Raw genomic sequence first — 26282 nt, forward strand, 5'->3', positions numbered from 1 at the left:
TAGGGAGACCGTTTCTTCCGTGCCGTTAGAGTGTCTGACATATGCGTACTCAGGGTTACATTCCAGGAGCTCAACCTCTTCGACTAGGGGGTCGTACTTTGAAGACCGTGTGTTTCGCCGCATCAGAACTGGTCCTGGCGAAATCAACCACAATGGCAAGGACGTACCGACTGCGGATTTTCGATTGTGATGAAACATCCGCTCGTGTGGAGTAGCATTGGTGGCCGTGCACAACAAAGAACGAATCGAGTGGAGAGCGTCTTGTAAAACGGCTTCCCAGTGACTGATTTGAAGACCCTTTGATCGTAATGAAAGCGTAATAGCCTTCCACAAAGTTCCATTCAATCTTTCCACCTGGCCGTTCCCCCTTGGATTATATGGAGTGGTCCGACTGGTGGCTACACCTTTTTCATGAAGAAATCGTTTGATCTCATCCGAAATGAATGATGAGCCACGATCCGAATGCACGAAACTTGGCAGGCCAAATGTGGCGAACAGTGGCACAAGGCATGATATCACCGTAGACGAACTGATATCTGGACATGCATAGGCGAACGGAAAACGGGAATATTCGTCTACGATCGTCAGTAGATATTTGTTTCGAGTCGTCGAAGGCAGTGGTCCCTTAAAGTCAATGCTTAAACGTTCAAACGTTTGTGTGGCTTTAATGAGGGTACCGCCAGATGACTTGAAGAAACGTGGTTTTAGTTCCGCACACACATGACACTGCTTAATGACGAGTCGGATATCCTCTAGGGAGAATGGAAGATTCTTGGCACGAACGAAATGCATCATGCGTGTTGCTCCAGGATGACACAGGGTTGTGTGTAAGCGTTTTAGATCCAGGTGAGATGAAGTGTTCGCACAGACACTCCGAGAAAGCGTGTCAGCAGCTTTGTTTTCTATGCCTGGTCTGTAGGTAACGTCAAAAGAAAAAGGCGATAACTCCATCCGCCATCGTTGGATTTTGTCATTTTTTATTTTCCCTTTTTGTTGTGTTGAATACATGAATGCAACGGATCGCTGATCAGTTATAATTTTGAAATGGGTCCCGAGTAGGTAATGCCTCCATTTGCGCACTGCTTCGACAATTGCGCACGCTTCTTTCTCAATAGCGGAATGGTGTTTTTCGCTGGCAGACAGTGTACGTGAGAAGAATGCGACCGGTCTGCCATCTTGATTGAGTGTAGCAGAAATCGCGACATCAGATGCATCAGTTTCGAGCACCAAAGGTATTCTCGGGTCGATAGTGACCAAGGCTGCATCCATCAACTCCTTTTTCAAACTTTCAAATGCTTTTATAACAGATTCAGGGACAGGAAAGGTTGTATTGTGAGTGATTGGGTAGATCTTATCCGAGAAACGGCTTATCCAACGAGAATAGTACGCGAACAATCCTACCACTCGTTGTTGAGACTTGATGTCGTTCGGAACGGGCAGTTCTTGCAATACCTTGAAGCGTTCAGGGTCTGGTTTGATGACACCTTCAGTAATTTCATAGCCGAGGAGTCTGAGCTTAGTGGTGGAAATCGTGCTTTTATCGTGATTTAACTGAAGGCCGTACTTTTGTGCTACGGTGAGGAAAAGCTGGAGGTTTCGATCATGTTCTTCTTGATTCTTTCCACAAATGGTAACATTATCCACATACGCATATGTCCCGGTAAGTTGTTCGGCGCGTATTATGTCATCCATTACCCTTTGAAAACAGGCTACCCCATTCGTTACTCCGAAAGGTATTCGACGGAACTGATAGAGGTTGTTGCAAGCCTCAAAAGCCGTGTAGATTCTGTCGCTTTCTTTAATGGGTATCTGATAATACGCACTTTCAAGATCAAGCGTGCTGAAAATACGATATTGAGCTATTTTAGTACTCAAATCTTCAAGTCTGGGGAGCGGATAAGCGTCTAGTTGCGTAAATCGGTTTATAGTTTGACTATAGTCAACCACCATTCGCTTCTTCTGTCGTTCATTTGTCGTGACGAGCACTTGCGCTCTCCATGGGGACTTCGAGGGTTCAATGATGTGTTGGTCAAGTAAACGCTTTACTTCAGAAGCAATGAAGGCCTCGTCGTCTGCAGAATGTCGCCTGGACTTTATGGCGATTGGCTTACACCTTGGGTCAATATGCTCGAACAAAGTGGGAGGTTCAATTTTGGCAGCAATTAGGCCACAAAGGGAAAAAGAAGGTTTGTCACCGTTGAATGAGATTTCCAGGGACTTATGAAGCTTAAGAAAGTCATGTCCTAGCAAAATATCTGCACAGAGGTCACGTAATACTGAAAACTTGAAAGAGGGATACTTGTTTTGTTTGTGTTGCAACGTTAAAAAGCAATGTCCAAGAGTAAAGCTTTTGTGCTGGATAGATGCCAAAGTTATCTCAGATGACGATGGTAGTACAGACCACTTGTTACGACGGACTACCTTTTCGGAAATGAAACTTTCTGAGCTACCAGTATCAACAAGAGCTCGAAGCGGGACACCATTGGCTTTCACATCGGTGACTGCTTCTTTTAGACACTCAGGAGCCGCTGCAGTGACGCAAGATAGCGCACTTGAAACAGATGAGGTGTTCCGCGGACCAGTAGATCTGCATACCTTTTGAAAATGCCCTTTCTTCCCACAGTTTTTGCAGGTCGCATCTTTAGCGGGGCATTTATATCTCGGGTGACGAGCATAGCCACAGAAGAAACATGAAGACCCCACACTGGCAGCAGTCGCCTGCTCGTGCGATGACGTTTGAGAACGTGGGGACTTTGGCGGGTCGTTCGATACGGTGGCACAGGGAAGTTGAGTGTTCGGCAAAAACGACAACGACTGTTTTTGCGCTAGTTCGAGGGACTTTGCATGGTCGTACGCGGTTTTAAAATCCAGCGACTTATGTTCCAGCAGTCTCTGGCGTATAGTATTGGAATAAAGTCCGCTAATAAACGCATCTCGCAACGCTTCATCGGTATGCTGTTCTGCACTGACGGCTGTAAAGCGGCAGTCTGGCAATAAACTGCGAAGCTTCTGCACAAACTGATCAAGGTTCTGAGCTCCGTCCTGTTTACAAGTGTTCAAAAGATGCCGTGCAAAAACTTCATTTTTCGGCTGTACGTAAATTTCTCGCAAGGTTTCGATGGCTGATTCATAGTCTTTGCAGTCTTTGATGAATCGGTAAAGGGGAGGGGAGACGCAATTGAACAAGGTTTTCAGTTTATCTGGTGAATGAGAACCGATTGACTCTAGGAAGTTTGTGAAAGTACCAATGCTCCTAGATGATGAAACGTTTAAAAAAAGAGCAAATATATAACACTAAGTCCCTTTCCAGTCCATTTTTCTTCTTTTTTTTCCACGGTTGGGTTTTCAAATAAGTCATGGTTGTACGGCATCGAAGCATCAGTGTTGAACACTGATAATGATGATGAAGGCGCCAGGTCACACGGTTCTCCCCGCCTGCGATCCCGCTTTTAACACAGACAGACAGCATTCAATCCATCTTTGATGGTGTCTTGGTTACAGTCTGTGTGTACAAACAGACAGTGTGAGACTTCTTAACGGACGCCTCAAGACGAACCACATAGAGCCGATCAAGGATCCTTCTGCTTAGTGTTTTAGGACAATGCGAACCGCTGCTTAGTCCGCCATAGCGATCTCTGGATCGCCGGGTGTTTGCAGCCCATAGCAAGTAGAGTGTGATTGGGAGCTTAGCTCAGCCACTGTGCTCACCTTTTGAAATCTTGTTTCCTATACACAGCACACATCACTGTCAAGCGAGTCCAGTGTGAGAGTTGTCCTACTTGCCTCAGAGTGCGAAGATTTAAAGTGGCCAGATAGGTCTGGCGTCGAGACTTGTGGATTGATTTCGAGCTGACTGAGGATGGCGCCGGATGACGTGCAGATGTTGCTTACAAAAGCGGTGCAGGATAGACTGGGTAATCAATTTTAACCATTGTCTCTACAAGGAGTTGTTAATGGGGTGGCGGGAGGTGGGTGAAAAAGTATGTGAAAGAAGAAGAGGTAGACGGCAGCAGTAGCCTGTTATTACCAGCCTTGCTATATGAGGTCAGTAAGTCAGTAAGGCTGATGGCACCTCGCGCCAGCCGATGTGGCATGAGAGTGTTGTTAGTTGTGGGTATCATGTTTGTACGTGGGTTTGGTCACCTACAAGATGCCCAGACCGAGACAGGAGAACGACTTGTGTCCTGGGCCAAAGCCTTTGGCTCAAAAGCCCGACCGTAAGCAGCGATATTTGATGCGAAATGCCAGTGCATTCGAATTTTTGAGAGCAAGCCGCGATGGATGTTCCAGCCCCCAACTTGCAGTGTAAGGAGATTGTATTGGTGAGACCTCTAACCACTGGCCATTCTGGGATGAGGGGCTCTGAAAGTGTCGCTTAGACAACCCCAGTATAACGCAGCAGGTCAAGGAGACATACAAACCATCACACCAGCTTAAGGTCCAGTCACTTCGTGACAGCATGTTCACTTGCCGATCTCATTCCCTCGGATTCATATCGGCGCAACCCTCGAACGTCACCACACTAGTTTAAAGATTGTGGCTTTGTATCTGTAAAAAAATGCCACCAGTACGGATGAGCCGTATCGCCGCCGCAGTCAGTTACATTTACTGCGTACGAACTTTCACAGTCACTTCGATTCGACTGATTTACTTCACCTACAATCACATAAATTCAAGTGTAGCCAAAGGGTGAGATAAACACTTGACACACAGGTTTATGTTTTGGACTTGTTTACGGTAAGGAAAACCACATCTTTTATAAAATAGCTAGCCTTACAAGAGAGCAACTTTGATTCACCACGTGGGCATTCTTTGCAAAGAAGGATCATTGTACCTTTAATATCTACGTGCTGTCAGGGACCTGTCAAAACTGTGCAATATACTTTACGGTCTCCATTCTTTCCAACCTGTTAATAATTTCTCCTTCATAATGTCTAATGCTCCACTCGTTTTCCAGCTTTCCAATGGCCCTTGTTGCCCCAAAAGTGCTTAAAGGTCTTTATTTTTTCTGCGAGCCTCTAGCCGAAGGTTCCTTCGGTGTTCTTTACGTGGCACTTCATGCAATCACACGTCGCAAAGTGGCCATCAAGATAATTGACAAACGCAAACTTGGGGTATGTTTTGAAGTATGTTTTTTGTTACACAATTAGGCAGACGCATTTCGCGTCCGAAGTGAGATCGAAGCTCTGAAGCAACTCAACCACAAATATATCTATAAACTCTATCAAGTCGTTGAAACGACCTACTTCTTTTATCTTGTAGTTGAGGTAAGATGACGTCACGAAGCTAATCACGATTCATTCTAGTACCTTCCCGGTGGTGAACTCTTTGACTACATCATCCAGAAGGGTCATTTGTCGGAAGTGGAGGCACGTGTTATTTTTCGTCAGATTGTCTCGGCTATTGGATATATGCATAGCAAAGGATTCGCCCATCGTGATTTGAAGCCGGTAGGCTCAGTTTTTGTCCACATTTTTCTATTTTGGTACTCCACAGGAGAATATTTTACTCGATAATGACCAGAATATTCGCATCATAGACTTTGGTCTGTGTGCAAAGGTGAGTATTAGTTCTTCTTTTAACTTGTAATCTGCCCGATCTTTCACTTCATTGAAGAACACTCTCAACACGATGCTAAACACATTTTGTGGATCGTTTGCCTACGCCGCTCCGGAAGTACTAGCAAACCGAGATTACTGTGGGAATGCTGTGAGTTTTCTATATACTTTCAGTAATAATGATCTAAAAGTTTTTGACCCACGTCGCAAACAACCGCAGAAAAGCTGTTCACAAGCGGAAGTGTCAGCCGTAATTTAGGGAATCCCATCATAAAATGGGGCCTTTGGCGGAAGAAAGCATTGTATTCTGATTTAAGCGAGCAACTTGTAAACTGCTTGATATCCTACTACGCGTTTGTTGTTGCTGTTGCTGTTGCTTGCAAATCAGGATACCAGTACTGGAGAAGATAGAGTAAGTGATGATACAGTCAGTTCGCTTCATGAATTTCCATCTCATTACTTTCGTTGTGGGTTTATCCTAACAACGTGAGCTGGAATTCGAATTCAAGTTTGATACATTATTTATCAGTTAGTGCGAATTTCGCCGTTAGGTGTACAGAAAGTATAGGCAGTAAAATTCTTGATAATGTTCCTATCTAGCCAAATAAGGCCATGAACTTGACACATTTTTGTAGCTAACGCGTGTACTCTGTTTTTTGTAATTAACTGTTTTCGTCCACCCAACAGCAGCAGGGACCCACGAACACTTGGTTGTTTGTTTGGTTGGTTGTTTCCTACAGCCACTGCGTTCATGCTATTCACAGCTTCGAAGGGAACGTCAAAAGGGACACCTCGAACTTAAAAACACTTTTTGCACCCGGGGCCCTTAAACCCATGAACATAGGGAAGTGTTTCTCGCCGTTAACCCCATTACCATCAAAGTCACCGGCGCCAGGGTTGGCACTCCGCTCCATACCAGTCAGCTCATCAGGAAGGAACCGGTAATCTCTTTCTGGTATGCTGTATCTCACTAGCCAAACGAAGACCAATATTCGCTAAATACAAAGCTTTGACGATGTTCCTATAGCTCACAAAACTAATGAACACTGTTGATAGTTTGGAATGCTTAATTCTGCGACAACACGGAAGGTTATCGCTGATGATTGTGTGACCGCCGAGGCTGATTGTGCCCCATCACTTGAACGCATACCCAAGAGTGGTTGTATTGCTTCAAAAAGCCCCTTCACAACTGAACCCATGAAAAAAGCAGGAAGCTTGATTCTGTAACTCAATCTTGGAGCGGGCGGATTGGATAATTGAGTCTGGTTAGGGTTTAACATAAGACACCTGCACTTTTCCAAATACCCTATTTTGTGTATTACTATTGAGAGCCGAGCAGGGACGTTAGAAACGGTGGTCAGGATGTTTAATTTAACTTCCCGACGGAATAGTTGTATCCCTTTGTTTTCTTAGTTGGAGGACACACTCTACTACGGAACCTACCCGGTAATGGTTTGCCGTTACCGCTCCAACACCTAGGTTGTTCAGTAAGATGGGAAATTTGATTTCTTCAGTCTTGGGTCTCATCTGGAAAGAAGATATCTATACGTGGGTGAATTTTTCATCAGGTGTATTGTTGCCCTACAGAACAGATACAGGAAGGCACTATTAGCTTACGGCAAATGGTGTATGACTCCTTGGGCTGGCACCCGTTTCTTTATTTGTTTGTTACGTTGAACTTCTTCGATAGGTCTCATGAAGAATTACTAAACGCAGTTTTCGCTAAACCGCCTGCGGAATTACCCACATTCCCTTCATCTGATGTAGCATCATGAGAGAAGGAAGGACGAACAGAAGAAAGGCTTCTGGTTGTCTGAGATGATTTTATATATTCTGTGTCATCTGTTTACATATAACCTCACCGAGAGTTAGGGCTTTCGTTTTTGGGGGCGATTTGTTCTACTGGTCCGTTTCTGGAGAAGGCTGTAACAGCAAGAAGTCAATTTTACCCCCTTTTATTTTTCATAACACCTTCCACGCAATCCATCAGCGTAGTTTCTGAATGATCCTTGGACCCTTTGCTACCATCCCATTGTTACTTTCACAGGCGGATCTTTGGTCACTCGGTGTCATCCTTTATGCACTTCTTTGCGGCTGTCTCCCTTTCGACCCTACAAAACCTGAGGAGCTCTCTCAAAAGATTGGGGTTTGTTGCTCTTCCATCGATTTCATCGATTTTTGCTGTAGAAGGGAGTCTACACCACCCCCGGCAATCTTAGCAAATCAAGCCGGAATTTGTTGTCTCAGCTGATGTGTGTTAATCCAAAAAAGCGCATAAAAATGGAAGAACTTTGCCGACATCCCTGGATTGTTGAGGGATTCATGGGTCATCCCGTGGAACTGGACAACGAGAGAACAGTGGTGAGTACTTGGCATTTTCGGCTCTTTCAAACTAGGCGGAACACTTTTCATCCCACTTTGCTGAATTTTAATAGAATTTCACTAATTGACGAGTCTACATATTTAAAAACGAAACTGTACTGTTGTTCTGTAGTCTTGCTTCTCCCACGATCCACTTTTTGGTGCCTTTGTGCCAGTTAATTAAGGCTGCTACTGTGACTGTTCATTTATCTGAATGACCAACTTCTCTGCTTTCGTATAGTACCTGCAGATTCTTCGTATCGGTTTCATACATTATGGTCGAAATAGTTGATGACGAAATAAATAATCGTTCGGCGGCAACGACCATTCGTCGCCTAGTTGTCACGCTACCCGTAGAAATTACAAGATACTGTCAGGATGCAATTGAGATGCAAGAGGTGGACAGAGTTCGAACCACCCAGCTTCCGGTCAGCGAGTTCGCGCCTTAACCACTGAGCAACATCGAGTTCAAAACGTGGTTGGTCAATTGGTGTGCATGTTGTACAACTTTTTCGTGCGGACCATTTCCACCATTCTGGCCCATCATGTTTCTGTCCCATTTATGGGTTCACACAACGGGTATTTTTTCTCCCGAAATGACCCGTGTTTGTACCTTATTATTGCAAATGCGCCTTAGATCAGTCCTGTTTTATTACCAAAAGCACGTAATTGTCGGTTTGCGGATATTTTACGTATCTTCATCTCAGTTCGACGGTAGATGGATTCAGAATCTTGCTGAGTGAATAGTATTTACCGAAAACGAATTCACTGTGAATGAATCGCCCCTTATTTTGGAGGTTTAACGCGAATAAGGTCTTGGCGACCACCGAGCAGCTCTATTCTTTAGATTTGGTGAATTGTAAATGGATGACTGTTACTCAATTTTCCATCACTCTGTGTTACAGATGAACCCGCTTAACATGCGCATCGTGGCTGAAATCAGCGAGTACACCCGAATTCCCAAAGTCGAAATGGCTAGATTATTGCAGCGGGTAAGTTTTTCGCCGAAGGAATTCACCACTAGATAGCATCGAACTTGCCCTCTTGTTACTCGAAGAACTTCTGGTATTAATCGATCAGTATTTCTCGCACCTTACAGATTCACCAAGAACGTATGTTTATTTGGCAGCCAGCAGTTCCTAATTACGCCTGACGCCAGAACGCAGGTGCATACCCTTTGCAGCTGATGAGTAAACGGGCTGTTCGTGCAGACGAGTTGTAGCTATCTAATATTCAGGTGATGTGTTGCTTGAGTCATCATTATCATCATCATCATCGACAGCATGACATCAGGCCGTTTTGTAACTGTCAGGTATAGCTCACAATGTAACGGATGTGCCTTCTTCAGGCACCACTTAGTCCCTTCATGCCGCTTTGTGGCACGCAGTTACTTTTATAAGTAACAAGGCCATACATGTCCTTGTCTTATTCAGCTGCCCATGTTTCATCAGTTTTTCAAGACGGATACCGTCTTGCAGCTGGTCGGGGTTTCACTACATGATTATTTGTTCTCGCCCCGTATAATGAGGTTTGATCCATAGCACTCTTTTCTTTCTTTCCCAGCGAGCGTACGATTATCTCATGGCAACCTATATGATTATGGAAGCATCTTTAGAAGAAGACGATGTTTTCATCCATCTCACAGCACGTCGCCCGAACGAAGAAGATGCGGTTTCTCACACCCGTAGCTCTCGACCAACAAGTTCCAAAACCGTCCCAGGTCCATTGTTCCCCCGCGTTGCACTGTGCAACCAGTCACACTCTTCAGACCCTGGTGTTACTGCGTCTTGGACACGCCAACCACTTGGAACGCACGCCTTGTCAAACGGACAGAATTTCACCATGAATGGAGTATGTTTTCTTTGAACTAACTGGCTAGGGGACGAGAATGTTTTGGTGTCAATTTTCCGGGTTGCGGAGCCAAATTACTTCTCCCTTGAAATCCACTTGGTATTCGGCATTTTGAACCCGCTCATTCAGGCTGCTGTGTCAGCACCCGCTAGCAAAGCTCTTCCTCCTGATAGAATACTGAATAGGATTAGTTCTCTGGCATGAACGTCTGGAAAGCTCGCTTTGGTAGGTAAGCAGGCATTGGGCAGGTGAGTTTGTGGAACACTTCTGAGTGAACCTTAAATAATTAATAATGAATGAATAAATAAATAAATAACACCACTACAAGCATCTCGGTCACAACTCTTATGGCCCTAGGGGAACAACTCCGTAGTTAAAGAGTCTTTCCACAGTGACCATTTAGTGCTGATAGAACAGCACTCCATCCACGGATGTGTGGTAACTCCCCCATCGATTTTACCTTGTCAGAAATCCCCTGTGTTCGGAGGTCAGCCGCTCTTAATAACCGAACACCATGTCCTTTGGACGAATGTGTCGTGCCTTGGCTGCGAACTTAACGAAGGCATACCCTGACTGGTCAGAATGCCAGCTAATCTTGATCGAGCGTCATAGCCCGGCGCTTCTCGTCCTTGTGAAACAGTGTAGTAATATTCCTTTATCTCCATAAGGGGCTGTCTCAAGCTACCGTGCCTTTTGATACACCACAGTGGGCGAAACAACAAGCCGAGGGCCAATTTGGAATTTGCACCACCGTCAGCAAGTCACAGCACCCTGTGAAGTGGAACCTAAATGGACCTGCCGAACTGATCACACTTCGAGGTGTGATTTTTAGCGGATCTTGTTGGATTAAGCAGCCGTCCTACGTGTCCGGTCGGAGAGGAGTTGATGTTAGCACTTCTGTCTGGCAGTGCGCAGTTAGCAGTCACTGCTCTGGATATCAGTAGGTTAGCAGCTATCTTCTCTGACTGTTTTTAAACTGCACTATTGGACGAGCATGGTTTCTTCAGTCTTGTCACATTTCACTTCCAAGTAACACCTTACTATGCTGTGCAGCCGCTGCGATCCAATGTGAATTAGCTTTGCGGACTCGCTTTGCCAACGGGGCTGTTTAGTTTTGTCTTGATATCCTAATATGCTCTTTTAAATCTTTGAGAGTAGCTATGACACCCGCTTGACTTGAAGGATGCACGTTTTCTTTACGAAACAGTCTGGATGTTTCAGTGATCCCTGTTAGAATGATTGTTGCAACCAAATCACATTCGCCGTATTCAGTTCTCCACTCCAAGGTTAGGTTGCCGGGTTCCTCGTGCAAGTGTACGTGACAAAACATCAGACATTCAGAGCAGTAGCAGCTTTTTACAGTAGTAGCAACTCATTTCATTTCATCCCTTAACTTTCTCTGCCTCATCTCCCCTATTTCTCGCAGAGGCCCTAGTTTCTGGTAACTGTTATCTCCTCCATATCCAGCTTCCAGATTATTGCCCCCGACACTGCTACTGTTTCAAATTTAGGGCTTGTGCTTATAACTACCCCGTTTTCTGTTTCCCTTTCTGACCTTCTTAGAACTTGGACACAAAGTTTCCAGCATGGGTGGCTCGAAGGTAATCTTTCGGAAGTTAGCGAATAATAGTGTTTCCCAACAACATTAACACATATTAGCCTTTTCCTGTAATTAATTCTAACTGCGGAAGCGTCATTTCGAATGCTGCCTCAGGTTTTGCTGGCAATATCACTAATGATCTTAACGACATTGTTCTTCAGTTTCTTGCTTCTCCAGGCAGCATAGACTTTCCTCTTCGGAATGTTTTAACCACGTTTCTGCCTGTTTCTGCGTGATACACGAAAACCATCCATTATTTAAAGGCCCTCATTTCCACATATACTTTCCAGCTGTTCAACTCTTGGTCTGCTACCGTCGACGGCGCAAAGTATATGATTGTTAGTCATCAGTTTGATGCGCCGGGACGTAATTTCTGTTTAGCTAATTTTCCTCGATTTCTAGTTATCAGAGAAACGTTTCTCTGCCACGTGAAAAATTGAAATCTTCCCTCAACTTCTTTCTTCTAACTCAACAATGGTCCTTCAACATCTGTTCCAGTTTACCCATCAATTACCAGTTATCTGTCTCCTTTCTCCCATCGTTGTTTGCCTGTATCGCTTATCCCCATCCATCACTTCCATGCCCTAGAATATTTCATGCGTACTTCCTGCCTCCTCCGACTAGAGGGAATATCGCCCCATTCCGACTACTCTAGTTTTATCCAAAGTGCTCGAGCCAGTTTCTGCGTGCTCCTAATTACAAGCCCTCTTGAGCGACCACCAATATAGATTCAGTCACCACTGTTCCACCAGTTAATTGGCCTCCTCACGTTTGCTGCTTTGTCCTAAACTCCTTTGATGAAATTCAGCTTTTTTCTTGAGTATTTCGAAAAAAGGTAGGAAAGTATGGTATGCAGGTTTTCTCGCCAGATTATCCACTCATGGTCTGCATCCTCTTAATCAAACTGATTGGAAACTCCCTAACGAATCCTTGTCTACAATTTCGCGTGAACGCTGCCGCTTCTCAGATCCACTCCACAGGGTTCTGTTCTGTTTCTCTTTCCCTCACACATAAATAATCTATTTGCTTTCCTTAGAGAAAGGTTCAAACGAAGTTCAAGAGGAACCATCGAATGAACCGAACCAGAAGAACTAGGCCCTAGGCTGGACCCAAACACGTAGGTTTCCCCACCGACCCAACACTTGTTCAACCACTCTAACACATTAAAATCCCTCGATCGACACCCAACAGAGATTTAGCTTGACTTAGCTGATTGGTTCTCCTTCCGCCTTAAATCTCGACCAACCTCGGAACCTAGTCACTTCGCCTGACGAAGCTTTTGTGTCAAAAGCGTAACGTTGCCCAGAAATAAATCTACCGATTGTCACCAAGCCTTTTTCTAAAAACTATTTGCTTTCGTTTATCTTTAGTTGGGTTCACGGGCTGTGCTACCCTCCGCTAACCAACTTCCCGCTATTCTCAGCAATCTACCTCATCTGATTCCATTGATGACCTTATTTAAACCGTCAGCATAACGAATACCGAACCTGTCAACACATTTCGGTTTCATCAAATACAGTTGCATCCAACTTACAGCCTCCCTTTCACTTCGCCGCTCTACTTCCAAATTAACTTCCAATTGACTCTAACCCTATTCCACAACCGTCGACTTGTTCTCTTCGTGGTTTAACGTCATTCCTTTGTTTGTTTTGTGTCAAACAAGTAGACAATCTGGCCTTCACAAAATCCTGTCTCCTTTCCACTTCTGGAACATCCCCCTCCCAGTTGCTCCTAATCCACGTTTTTTCCACGTTCTGGGGTTAGTTCCTCCCATTTCATTTACCCTTCTGGACCAGCTTCAGCAGAGAGTTGTGCGTTTTTCTACTGCCTCTTGTTTCATCCGCTTTCCTGACACCGGGGTTTATCCCTGCTTTCTTTGTCGCTGCTACCATGGTCAGGGTTTTCCTGAACACGCATATTGTTCCACATTCCAAGATACTTGCACGTGCAACATGTCCCCCTCACTTTCACTCACCCCCATCAGGTGAAAATCCTCCAGAACCACATGGTTTACCCACCGTTTTCTCAATCTTTTACAGTGGCCAGTTACTCAGCACTTGGGTCAACACCTACCTGCCCAATCCTAACCGCCTCCATAGTATAAGTGTGATTATTCGTTTCCTTCTTATTTTTTGAATGCCTCGTTGTTAATTCATGCTTTCCCCCCAATTTTTATCCTTACATTGGGTCTGCTACTGTGGCTTCTTTTTTGTTTAACCTAGTGTGCCAAAAATGAAAAACGTTATTTTAGACTGATTATCACCACATTTCTCTGATCGATCATTTTCCTATAGTACACTGACGCAAAAGAATTGGACCGTGCACATTCGCAGCGTCCCGAGTCACCGGCTCCGTCTGCTGAAGGGGATGAGAATGTTCCACCACCAGACACTCCATCAAACAACTTGAGCCACGTTGAATGGCAAACCCCAGCTGTCGGTACGTTGAAATATTGTCATTTAAATTCCCCCAGAATTCGGATGATATCCGGAACTCTTGAGTGTTCGCAACCGCCGAGCAATTCTTTTTACTTAGCCCTTTCTCTCCATATATTTTGTTTTCTCTGGCTAATTAAACTGCGATCATCGGTTTCTCCTCAACTCCGTATTCTTGAAATTTCGCATTCTTGTGAAGATCAGCCAAATAGCTGAACAAAGCTGTCAGTGGACTACCAAGAAATGTCTCTACGAGTAGTGATCATGGATGGATTCACATAGAAAAGTTTTTCGAAACAAGTTGTATCAGAAATGCAACTAAAGTTACCGAAGTTCCAAGTTGTTTTATCCTTGTGAAGGGAAAGCCTTATCAATGACCTGTTCTCCCGAATCGGTAGTCCGTTATCGAAATTCATACTCGATGTACAGCGTGAGTTTACTACATCGATTGCTACTACAATTGGACTAGGTGTGACTAATCCGAATCACGTTTGGCGGAACTCCATGATTGCACGTTTGTTTGATGCCCTCCGTTTGGATGATATGTTCAGGTAATTGAGGGAAAATTGAGCGAAATAGAGCGCTAAGGATGCAAATTGTGTTTTATTTCCGTTTCTCTATCTTGTGGCTATTGTACTGTGTAGCATCAGTTACACCTTGAGAAAATGCTTTGCTGAATCCACCTTAGCACGAAGGTGTGTTTGACATTGAACAGAATCACTATCTCCATTACTCTTGACAATCACATTGCTGTTGAACTTTGATGTCTCATTGCTTCACGGCCGTGTTATTCTTTCTTTTGTAAAAATGTGAATAAAAAGAACTGTGGTGAAGACGCAATGCAGTAACTTGTTATAATGGACATAGCCGCCTGCTGAGCTTCAAAGCACAAAACTTAAAAATGGCGTAGCCACATCAAGGTGAAATTCACCATGTGATAATGTATGGGCCACGTTAGACTGAGTTTCACCTGAAGGATGTGCTCAGTATGTTGCCAGCTGGGGTAAATCCAAATATATTCGAAATATTATCAGGAGTCAAATGGTGCATGAGTTGTTTGACATTCTGGGCAGTTGTGTAAGTTCCAGTGGACTAACCGGATATGAGATTACTTCTTGAATCGGGAAGACCAGGGTGACTTTTACCAACCTCCGGCACCTATGATGCCGATGTGACGTCAGTTTGTCTGTCAAGGGAAGAGTTTACACTGCGGCCGTGCGATTCATACTGCTTCATGGATTAGAGCCGTGGTCTCTACGTTCAGAGGTCATACTAAAACCATCGGTGTTTCCGAAGCATTGATCGGGTCTGGTGGGAACATCGGATTAGGAATGCTACGGTACGCTAGATGGTCCTAGGAAGAAAGAACTCTCCCGCGACAGATGAATTGCTCACGCTTCATAGGTTTTGCTGGTTAGGACATGTACTCCGCATTCTGAAGACTGACTGCTTCGCAGAGCTCTTCTCGCCTACCTCTGTTCTGAGTGGAAGCGACCGAGAGGTGGCCAATGTATGACCTGTCAGCGAAGTATGAAAATACTAACCAGTAAACTTAGTTGGGTCGGTAACTTCCACCTCCTCGGATGGGGTCCTCGGGACTTAAGTCACCAACGGTTAGTGATACCGGAAGAAATGGCTCAATCGCGCAGTCAGTGGTGCTCGTTCATTAAAACTATTGACTTCAATACGTAGCTACCCAATTCCCGAACTAACTGAACGTACCATCGCCTCCAAGACTTGGCTGTATGTCCCGCGCTCACCCATTGTAACAGCTGTAACCAATGCGTCTACGGTACGCTGTAATAGCTGATAAGTTGAATTGATTGTTTGGAACACAGCTGATTATCGGAATTCCCGCCAGTAAGAAATGCTCACGGCGAATTCGAAAAATCCAAACCGATTCGGTCACATTAAACGGGCAGTCGTAATAACAAAGGATGTTTAGAGGAAATATATTTATGTACTATGTCCAAACCATTTTAACAGCGTGTCAAGAGCCACATACGATGTTGTAAATTAGTTCAACCGGTTAAAAGTGTCTTCGTAGCAAGCAGAACACTTTTGTTCCACCCACACAAACGTTACCACAGAGTGGGCACTTTTTTTACACAGATCTAGCCCGTCATCCACCACCTAACTGCGTAATATCTACACGTATTTACCGGAATATATGACTCAGTTGCAGAATACCATTCGTCAGCTATATTCTGAACAAAGTACTAACACCCTGTTTGCTTAATCCTCGTTAATACGAGTTGCATAGGCAAGCTCCGTTATCTGAGCTTTCACACGTTGAAGACTCACCCTATCACGATGGTTACAAATGCTGAACGAATTAACTGGTTAGAATGTAAAACGAGCACACAAATTCTGACACCACCTGAGATGGGATGTGCGTGAAAGTAGCCGAGATGAAGTTTATGGTTCGGTACTTAAGTCGGATGCTTCGTTCCAAATGCAGTAACTTCTCTGTAGCGTTTATCCGTTCAGTGGTCCTTGATACAATTTCGTGATAAGGGATCAGTGGTGCTACTTGACTGTGCTTCTAAAACCTGATTGTTCGAAAACTCTAATCCGATCCTGTTCAAGGAGTGGTATTCAGAAGGAATTACCTCGTCACACCAGAATGCTCATTGGCGTTCCCAACCTCCTCTTATGTGACCATACGTAAACCGTCTATATCTTGCTATATGTCAGCCATATGTTGACGAGAGCCACCAAGAATGCGCTCTGGATGTCGGTGGATCTTTGTTACCTATGCAAACGAAGTCATTGACCAAAATGCCCAGTCGCATCTGGTATTGAGAAGTGGCAGTATCTATGAGGCCTAGTAAAACAATTCATGAAGGAAAAGGTATCGTATAGAAGAGTCTTTGAATAGACTGCCATGCAAACAAGCTTTCCGCTATCTCTCGATTAGAGCACGGTTAGTGATCTAGCTTATCTTGTTCAAGCCCAGCGGAAACATGTAGTCCATAAACTCCAGAACAGTCAGTTACTTGCCCGAGTAGCTTTATCTTCGGTTTAGTCAGCGAAGCCTACTCTCGAAAGTTAAACCCATTCGTTATCAGCTTGAACGACCTCTCTGAAGTGTCCTCACTCCTGTTTTTTTTATGCCTTCAGCTAAAACACCTGCACGAACGAATCCTCCAGATCAACTCACATTGTCTCCTAGCCGTTCAATCGATTCCCAACTTGCCCAGTTGACCCAAAGTCTTCATGTAACTCACCTTTCAGACGTGTAAGTGTCTCAGTTACTTGTGTCGGTCAGCACCGGCGTCCCTCGACTTTGTCAGAGTAGCTTTTGTCCTCTCTTCAGGAACTTCTCTTTTTGTTTAGTCGTTAAACATGGTTTCGCTTGAAACAGAATGATTTTTTTTCGGGGTTTTGATAATAGTGGCAATCCGTGATTATCTGCTTTCCTCTTTACTTCATTCGTCTCAAACCGAACACATTGTACCGGGAAGTTGGGCACACCGAACTGTTTTTTGTATGCTCTGATTGATTACTTCAAGTCACGTTTCTTTTGTCTTTGTCGTCATGCATTTTTTATCAGCATCGAATGGAATGATAGGATTCGGCAGATCGCATCGCTATGTCACGCTATCTTTAGATGGAATAGTTCTAGTCATTTTGGCACTGCCAGGCATCATCTTGGTCTGGAGATGGTTTCCATCTACTTCAGCAGAAATTTTTGGGGCCTAAAGGCCTTTCTCATGTGGGGATAGTTTTTAAGTGGAGGGTGACTGTGTGTTTGGATTTGTCTTCATTCAATTGCAGTTTCAGGTTTTTAGTGATATTCGGTCCCTTCATGAAGTTCCGTTTAGTCGTCGTTCTGCCGTCTGGTTATCCTATTCACTGCTGTAGGTAATCGCAGCAGCGAAATAAGTTCGTTAACACTGTATTCGAATCACCATTGAAACTACCCATTCCTCTTGCATTTCCCGATTTTTTTGCGATCATTTTCTATTTGGTACTGTGATAACGACAATGTCTCAGCCCAGTTCTCGATCTGAACCCACCAAGCTATTGTTCTTGTCAAAATAACCATCAAAGGTGCAGAACGTGTATTAACGTCAAAAGCGAGGTCAAAAACATGTACGGTATATCTATATAAAGTGTCTGCGGCAGCACTCTGGAATTTCCGATGCACCATTGGCAACCGGCATTGGGTGGATGCTGGAACGTGATTGGCTGTTTAGTCCAAACTTTCTGACGATCAGATCTCGCCCTGATGTTGGACCAGCAAGCAGGCCGATCGCGTCCGTAATGGGCTTCTTGACCGTCGCATCACCTAATTGCTAGTTGTAAATCGGTTTCGGTGCGGAATTACGCCTAAAAGGTACACAAAGGATTCGTGAAACGTGACAATGCGTGCTTCAAACGTGCGAAAAGCTGTTAAGAACTTCCAAAACCAAGTGCAAACATCGGTGCCCTTTCGGGAAAGGTGATGTATTCACCATCGAAAGATAGCGCTTTTGCATAATTCTCGTTCAATAAGGCAAAATGCTTGCCATCACATTCTTGGTTCCCATCTTCGGTTCAGCTAAATGTAGGCATTTTCGACATGTCCTGCATACCTTGAGTTGACTAAATGTAGGCATTTTCGACATGTCCTGCATACCCTTGAGTTGACGTGTGTTTATGTGAAAGAAAGCCTGACACCAAAACATCCTTGATATAAACAATGCTTTTTTCATAAACGAAACTACTCACAAGGTTGCTGAAAACTCTTCGACAGCCCACAACCGGTTTCGCCCTTCTTGGGGCTCATCAGTTAGGTGCAGTCCCCGAGTTTCTGTCAACCTTATGTTCTACTTGAACGGAAACTCGGGGACTGCACCTATCTGCCCCAACCCAAGAAGGGTGAAACCGGTCGTGGGCTGTCGAAGAGTTTTCAGCAGCCTTGCGAGTAGTTTTCTTTATGAAAATATACTATCTCGAATGCAAATGAGTGTATTTCTCGAAAAATAATGATCTTGTTTACTGGGGAGTCCTGATCGAGCCATTACTCTTCTTAGTTTCTTCGGCGTGCTTCATGGATGATCGTTGAGTTTTTTGACACATTAATCGACTGTGCTTTTTCCTTCTACTTTAGTCAAATGACATTCATTTATTACAGAAGTGTTATCTAATCAATAAAGCATCACTCACAGTGAACTTAGTTACCGTAAATTCCCCTCTTCTCGTACTTTACCTGTAGAAAGTGTAGCTACCTGGATCACTCTGATTACAATCATTGGCTTAGTCTAAAATATAATTCAGTTCAATGCCATTGTGTTGGTGTTTTTCCGAACGTAGGGAACATCGGAGCACTTACTAAACGCGTTCAACCCTCAGATTCGAATTGATGTACGTTTCCGTGTTTCGAGATGCTTACCTAGTCATGTATGATTATCAGGAACCTCTGTTTCGTATTGTTGCGTGGAGGATCCCTTGCCTGGAGTCTCACCCACAGTGGTCGGCCAAAACGGTATTCAGCCTTTTCTAATAACCAAACCGATCATGATCTTGTAGTATCACTGGCTGAATCCGTGTGCACCACACCTGTTGAGTGCAGCTCAGGGTATCAAACGATTGAATTGATTGTTTGGCCTTGATAGCCTTTGACATCTTTTCAGCAGTCAATATCATGTTTTTGGATTTTTGCGTGTACCAAATCAAAATCGGTCGAAAATTAATTGAACACCTACCTTGTGTTCTTAGCTGGAAGCCTTAGAGGAAAAAGGCTGCTCTTTTAGCCTTTCGCACACCGTATAGACATCTCCTTGTACTCACTCGTCACTTTTTATAGTTCGAACTCGTTGAGAATTCTATGTGGTGGAAAGATCGCTCAATAACGGAATGTTCTAACGCCGTTAGATTAATACTCACACGTGCTCGTATGCCACTGCAATCGACATCATACCTACTCTGGCTGTACTTTGGTATGTACTCTAGATGCACCTTAAGCGACTCCAACTTTATGGTTCCTCTCGTATTTCCTCATTAACCTAGTCCATTCATCCCGCGTATGAAATGCCCGAACCCAAATTCGGATAGCTCAATGCCAGCTTCTCTGAGTGGTGCATATTTGACTAACCTATCGAGCTCGTCGAGTGCTTCTTCTAGTCATCCCCGGGATTCCGTTTCAACCCCCGCAAACCTAACAAACAATGATCTCTCTCGATCCCGTTGCTCAGCTGAGGAGCAGAGTACCAGTGTATCCAGTGGATCAAGTTGGCGTCAGTTTAACAAACTTCGTGACGTACTGACGCCCAAAAAACCCGCAGCTTTGCCAGATGGACGGTTACTTGCTGATCGCCTACGCAAAACACGTCACCTCAACAATGTGTTCCTGGTTAGGCGAGATTTGTCTGCCGGACAAGTTTTCGATCAGATCGCCTCTGCATTACGTCAACAATCCATCCGCTTTACTCTGAAAGGGTAGGTCCATACCTTCTGTTGATCCGGTTTGTTGATGAATCTACAGCTGGTCGCTGCATACCCCACTACTGAACACCATAGGATGCACTTATTCTTATCTTGTCTGTTATTTTGCTAATGCCTTTTGCATAAATACTTTGATAACAGCTTGTGGAAGCTTCGGTCCCTCCCCCAGTGCTGCCATATCGTGCAGTCATTGACACGTAAATCCTTATAACACTGTCTTAAAGCACCGTGGAGGTATGATATTCTAGGTCCGTCGGTCTCTTGGTTCTTGATAAATGCCTCGAAGTCAAGCGCTTCTTGTGTGTCGGCTGAGGCGTCCTATTGGTCATTCGACACTAGAAGCAGCTATACACGGAGGAGCTGTTACCGACAGTATCGAGCAATGGAGGATGGCGTTGGTAAACTAACCTCCCGTCCTGTTTGGAAGCGTACGGATCTTTGAAGGAATACTTGGGATACAGTCATCATTCACCCGTTCAAGAATGGTCAATATACCAACTGCCGCGATTTTTGTCTGATTAATTTTGCTTCCCAGATTGTGGCAGCCGTAAGTTTTCACCGACTCAAACGTTCTGACAACCATCCATGAAGGACTAGTTTCTGCTCGAATGGGAGACGCGTCACTCACTTCACTGTGCGACGGCTACCGAAGCTGAACTATACACACCGAGGCCCAGTCTTATCTTTCTTGACAAACAAAGTGCGTTCGACGCTGTCGACAGAACTGCCTTGTGAAACTGTTTGATGAGCAATGTAGTGCCTGTTTCTTATTGCTCGGACATTCGGACAAGTCTGGAATTACCGCGAGTTTTCATTTCTCCTTACTTTTCCAAGCGGAGTTACACGAGGTTACCCGATCTCTGTTTGATGTTTAGCCTTTTAATGAGGATCATAGATAAAATTACATCACGTCGTGAAGGTTCGAGCGTTCGGAACCTCCATCACCCTTTGAAGACATTACTAGACCGGTCGCTTCCAGTCGTCGCTGTCTGCGAAGCTTCATCCATCCGTTGTGGGAATGGCACGTGAGTAATGAAGAATCAACCAACGATTGTCCAAAATCGGATGACTTTCTTGGTTCGGTTCCGAAGTAGCACCAACTACGATGGTTGTAGCACGTACTTAGGGTATCGAGTTGTCTGCTGCCTCATCAAACCTCGTTCAAAACCACAGGCAAAAGTTGGAACAGAAAAATGGAGATCAAGGAATGACGCCATAGAATACGTGAAAGCAGGTACTCTCCGGTCAGTTTCGGTTGGTGCTTATAGATTTTCTGGCTAAGGGTCCATGGAAGACTTGCTCCTGGTTGAAAGCTCTCTCCGAAATGACTCAGCATTAGTATAAATGGTGCCTTCGTTGTAGCATTCCTTCTTGCCAACTACTATTGGTTGTGTTTTTTAAGTGATGTAATTTGCATCGGACTTCGTCCACACTTTATACAAGGGTTATGTTACCTGTGACTAACCTAGTGTGCCTCGTTATTTATTACAGTTACATGAATCTTTAACATTATTAGGTCGCTTTCTTCACCACACTTCTAAACGTATTCGCAGTTTTACAGTTCCTCATCGGGAACTAGCACTTACCCATCTTTCCCTGTATGTTTTTACAGGACCGGCTTCCTCTGTGTATTCGTCAATGATTGGGGGAAAACTGTGCTCTCGTTTGAAATCGAGCTTGTTTATGTCTCTACCCGTGCCGCTGTTGATTCAACCAGCTTGACCTCGGTAAAGAGGCGAATGACCTTGAAGCCACGCCCGACTGTACAGGCTCAGACGCCTGCCGCTCCACCTGTCCTCAACTCTCCGGCCCGACTTACTCTGGTCGCCCAGAGACCTGTCAAGCAGCCATCTACTGAATCGGCTTCGAAGAACGAATCAGCGGAAGGTACTTCACAGGATGACACGAAACCGGTCAGTGGGATGCGGTGTGCTGCGGGTGACAAACAGTTGGGCATCAAAACGAAACGTCTCCGGGGCGATTCTTTTATGTACACGAGCTTGTGCCGGACCATTCTAGATACGGCTAACCTTCGCGCGGAATGACGTGTTCCTATCACTAGATTTTACTTCGTATCCCTATTTTTCCACAACAATTACCTTGCGATTCGATGCATAGATTTATCTTATTTATGCCACTTTGATAAGAGCTGTTGGACTTATTCAAAATTATAGGGAGGAAGCACCACAAACCGGTCCTTTGTGCCCGTTCCTTGGCCTTTACAAATCACGTTTCAAACATTCATGTCTGTCGTCATCATCATCATTGCCAGTTGCGTCAAAATCCATGTGACAGCAGAGTTACTTAAGGTTAACTAGTTTAGATAAAATGCTACATAGACGGTTTAATACTTGCCTTGTACAAAAGCCCAAGGTGCTCACACCTGCAAACACAGACAAACACCATTGACATTGGGACATTGGAACACCTCCGATGAAGCACAAGGTGGGTCACTTGGACCCCTTCTGGAGAGCAGGCAGCTCCTTAACGTATCATCATATGCATTCTCCTACGCCATGCCACTCGCTCTCTGGTTTGCCTGTTTGTGGAAAACACCACCATTCTGGGCATATCATAAGGCGACATGCGTAGTGTATTACTGGGCCACCAACACCAGTAATGTAAAATTCGAAAAGTAAATCACCCAGGACCTCACCAAATACTCACCTCTGCAAATCCGTCTGTGTCATTGAATTAATGAAGAATCAGAACTGGCTTCACAGGTATTGTTTTGATACAGTGGAGACCATTTAATATGTCAAGTCGTGTCAAGACTAATCTTCAACTCGCGGACTGTCGTTAAACACATTTCGTCAAGAAGATTCAAACACGCCCCAGTCGTAGAGTTAAATTGGAGATTCGACTCATCAAGAAATCAAACGATCAACCAACCACCTGACCACACCTCGATCATCTATGACGATAAGTCTGACTGCTTTTCACGTAAAGTCCCACTGGGCTTAGGTAAATAAGAGTTTTACTATATATATACTATATATATGTATATACTATACTATACAAATGGCCTATGTGCCAAGAGACCACAGAGCGACGTGTATGGAGAATGACGAGGGCGAATACTCGGCAGAAAAGTCACTTAAAGTTGGCCTTTCGTTCAACATAAAAACGAATTACTATAGAGAGAAAGATGGTAGAAACCAACGGCTTATAAGCCTCTGGCTGCGTTTCTGTGTTATGTCCGCAGACGTTACAGGCCATGCACTGTTATGATCTAGTGGACCTCATCCATAGGAGCGCACTGGAATGGGTCATATCTTAACCCTTGAGCGGTTGCTTGAAAAGTACCGTTGTGTCCGTAGGCCAGCCGTCCCTAAGAACCGAACATCACATCATTTGGACGGATGTGTCACGTGCAGGATACGGACCAAAACGGTTAGTCAGAATGTCAGCCAATCCGGATCGAGCATTTTTAACCCGACGCTTCTGGTCCCCTCAAAGAGATTCTAGCACGACCTTGTGGAACACTCTTTGATTACCCTATTAATAGTTGTATTAATTTTCCTTTTTCTCCATAAAGAACTCTCTGAAGCTACCGTGCCTTTTGATATACCATAGTGGACGGAGCAGGAAGCCAAGGGACCGATACAGGGGTGTTCGCTGACGGACATTGATTATGCGGGCAGTGTTACACTTCGATGGGACCTAATCAGATATAGGACTTCTGAGTGCAAGATACTTAATACGAAAACCCTCCATGTTTGGTCATGTGTCGAAATATTGGTAACTCAGGTGACTATTAGTTGTTGATCTGTTCGCCGAGCTTGAAAAGTGACTTGCAAACGTTTCGTCACTATACAAGATATCATCAGCGCGCACTAGGTTCAGCGCACCCTTCACAGACGAGCAGCTGAACTAAGTTGTCAGTGCACCTGGTGAAATACCGTTTCGTGCACCTAATCCTCTCATGAGTGTATCATCTCAAACCGGACTGCTTCCTCCCTCGTCCCTTATCTCTCGCAGAACAGCGTGATGACAACTTCCTCTACACTGACTTCTGGATGCCGTTTTTCGAAATTACTGGCATGCGTCATCATTTTTCTCATGATTTTCTATCGGTCCAATGAAAATTCGGTGATCGCTGCCTACGACTTATTGGCTTTCAAAATTCATCTGATCAGACTGTGTATGCAGTGTAGAAAATTGGTTTCACCAAGCTCAACGTATTAGCTTGGCCAATTCGTTTTCCTTGCTCGCTCATATACCATTCATGTCCTCAAGCCGTTCAATATCGGTCGCCGATCACCACTCGGCGTATTTTAAGCTTCAGAAATTGTCATGGATTTTGCTATTCCAGGTAGGTATTCTTCATTTCAGGAGAACTTTTGTACAATTTTGCACCGGTAAAGCGGCCTTTTCAACAGGCAAACTGGTAGGTAGTCAGGCGACTTGTGCACTGAATAATCCGCGTCCTAAAGTTAACGATTCTTTTCTGGGCTAGCTGAAAAATGGAGGACGAACGCAGCGACAATATCAGCATTTGACCCGAGATGTCAACCAAAGGTTTCTGCGCACTGAGTCTTTTTACTGGTAGACCTGAATCTGTCGAAACCCTAGCATCCTTCGGTTTTCACTTACATGGAAAAACTCTATCTGTGGTGGCTTACCACCTGAGTACGGAAGATGTAGATGATTTCGGGTACCGTGAGTTCTACGTCTTCAGTGAAGAGTACCGGGGACTGTACAGTTCGACAAACTGTGGAGGGGGTTTAAACAACAGTTCGACAATGTCCCACTATCGGGAGCCTCCTCAAGTGGCAAACGTCTAATAATATGCGTACTTCAGTATTTCGTATTGCCTTGTGAAATGTAGTGGACAACTTGTGGACTTGGCAGAACATCCTCTGTATTAAAGATGGCTAGTTGTAAGCATATGGTCGAAAAGCTCATTTGCATTAAAATAATCATTTGGGCCACATTTCTCTGTACTTACTTAAAAGATAGCTGCGACTAATTGTTGTTTTTAAGGCTCCGACATTCACTTCGGGTTACGCTTGTATTACAGTATTGACTGGAAAGAAAAAGCTTGACGTGAAGGCACCAAGATGTCTTTCGATATACAACGTGACAAGGCAATTTCACAACCGCCTATACTGCCTCACTAAAAAATGTTCAGCACAGATTCCTTTTGCACTCAGAGCCAGTGTCCTTTACACGATCACCAATAGTGTAGCAATGGCTGTAGCTTCCTATAAATTCTAACGGCATTGAAAAATGGTCTCAACATGCACGCGTGCAAAGAAATGGTCCAGGACCAAGCACCGTTTTCAAACAGGTTTGGAGTGAGGAAAGGTTGTTTTTTGGAGGAAATGATGGAAATGGATGAATTATGGTGTTCATTGAGAACTGTAGAAGACATTAGCCTCATCCACTTGTGTGATAAAAATTCCTACGATTGAGCTCGTTCTAATTATAGGGATTCAGTTAGCCCACACCTTGTGATACCAGACTAAACAATGGGATCAGCAACTACTAAATAGTTAACCACCGGCAGCTGGGTGCTAACTTATCATGTTCACAATAAAGGTAGTTTTTGGAAAGTTAGTGCGTACAACTCGAAACTAAATGGCAAGGGTTGGTTGTGGCAGTTACACTATTTATTTGAACGTTCACAGGGGTAGTGAGGTGCATGGTAATCTCTATCTCCAAGTTTCCCCAGAGAATCCCAGTAGACATTTATACAGTTGTGTCTTAACTCATGGCGTACCTAGTGACATGGAAAGTGATGTACCATGAAGTACTATGGAGATATGTCCTAGAAAACCTCTCGTACTCTTGCTGCTGTCTCAGTGCCGGCTTGGATTCCGTTTCGAAACTTGGAAATCCTAAATCCCCGATTGTATTCAGCGACGGGTGAATCAAAAATCAATTTTGTGGTGAGAAACGGTAAGAAATCACAATGAACGCACACCAAGTGGAAGTGAAAGCAACACAATAAAAGGAATAGAACAGAAACAGAAAAAAACAAAGGTATAACCGGATGGAAAATGTGAACCAAAATGATAATAAATACAGGATCGACCGCAA

At 44.4% G+C, this 26282-nt stretch overlaps 1 protein-coding gene across 1 annotated transcript; it reads left to right on the forward strand.

The window, feature by feature from the left end:
* Positions 1–4957: 4957 nt before the first annotated feature.
* On the forward strand, positions 4958–22567 carry T265_15136 (hypothetical protein; the record flags this gene model as incomplete). The annotated part of the gene is made up of 13 exons (XM_009176741.1): positions 4958–5114; positions 5151–5267; positions 5307–5450; positions 5497–5559; positions 5617–5709; positions 7606–7704; positions 7746–7919; positions 8825–8911; positions 9483–9770; positions 13665–13809; positions 16929–17046; positions 19803–20231; positions 21850–22567. The coding sequence occupies 13 exons, from the start codon at positions 4965–4967 to the stop codon at positions 22280–22282; spliced, it is 2340 nt and encodes a 779-aa protein (XP_009175005.1).
* Between the last annotated feature and the right edge of the window lie 3715 nt (positions 22568–26282).

The sequence above is a fragment of the Opisthorchis viverrini genome (assembly GCF_000715545.1).
Source record: "Opisthorchis viverrini unplaced genomic scaffold opera_v5_366, whole genome shotgun sequence".
NCBI lineage: Eukaryota > Metazoa > Platyhelminthes > Trematoda > Opisthorchiida > Opisthorchiidae > Opisthorchis > Opisthorchis viverrini.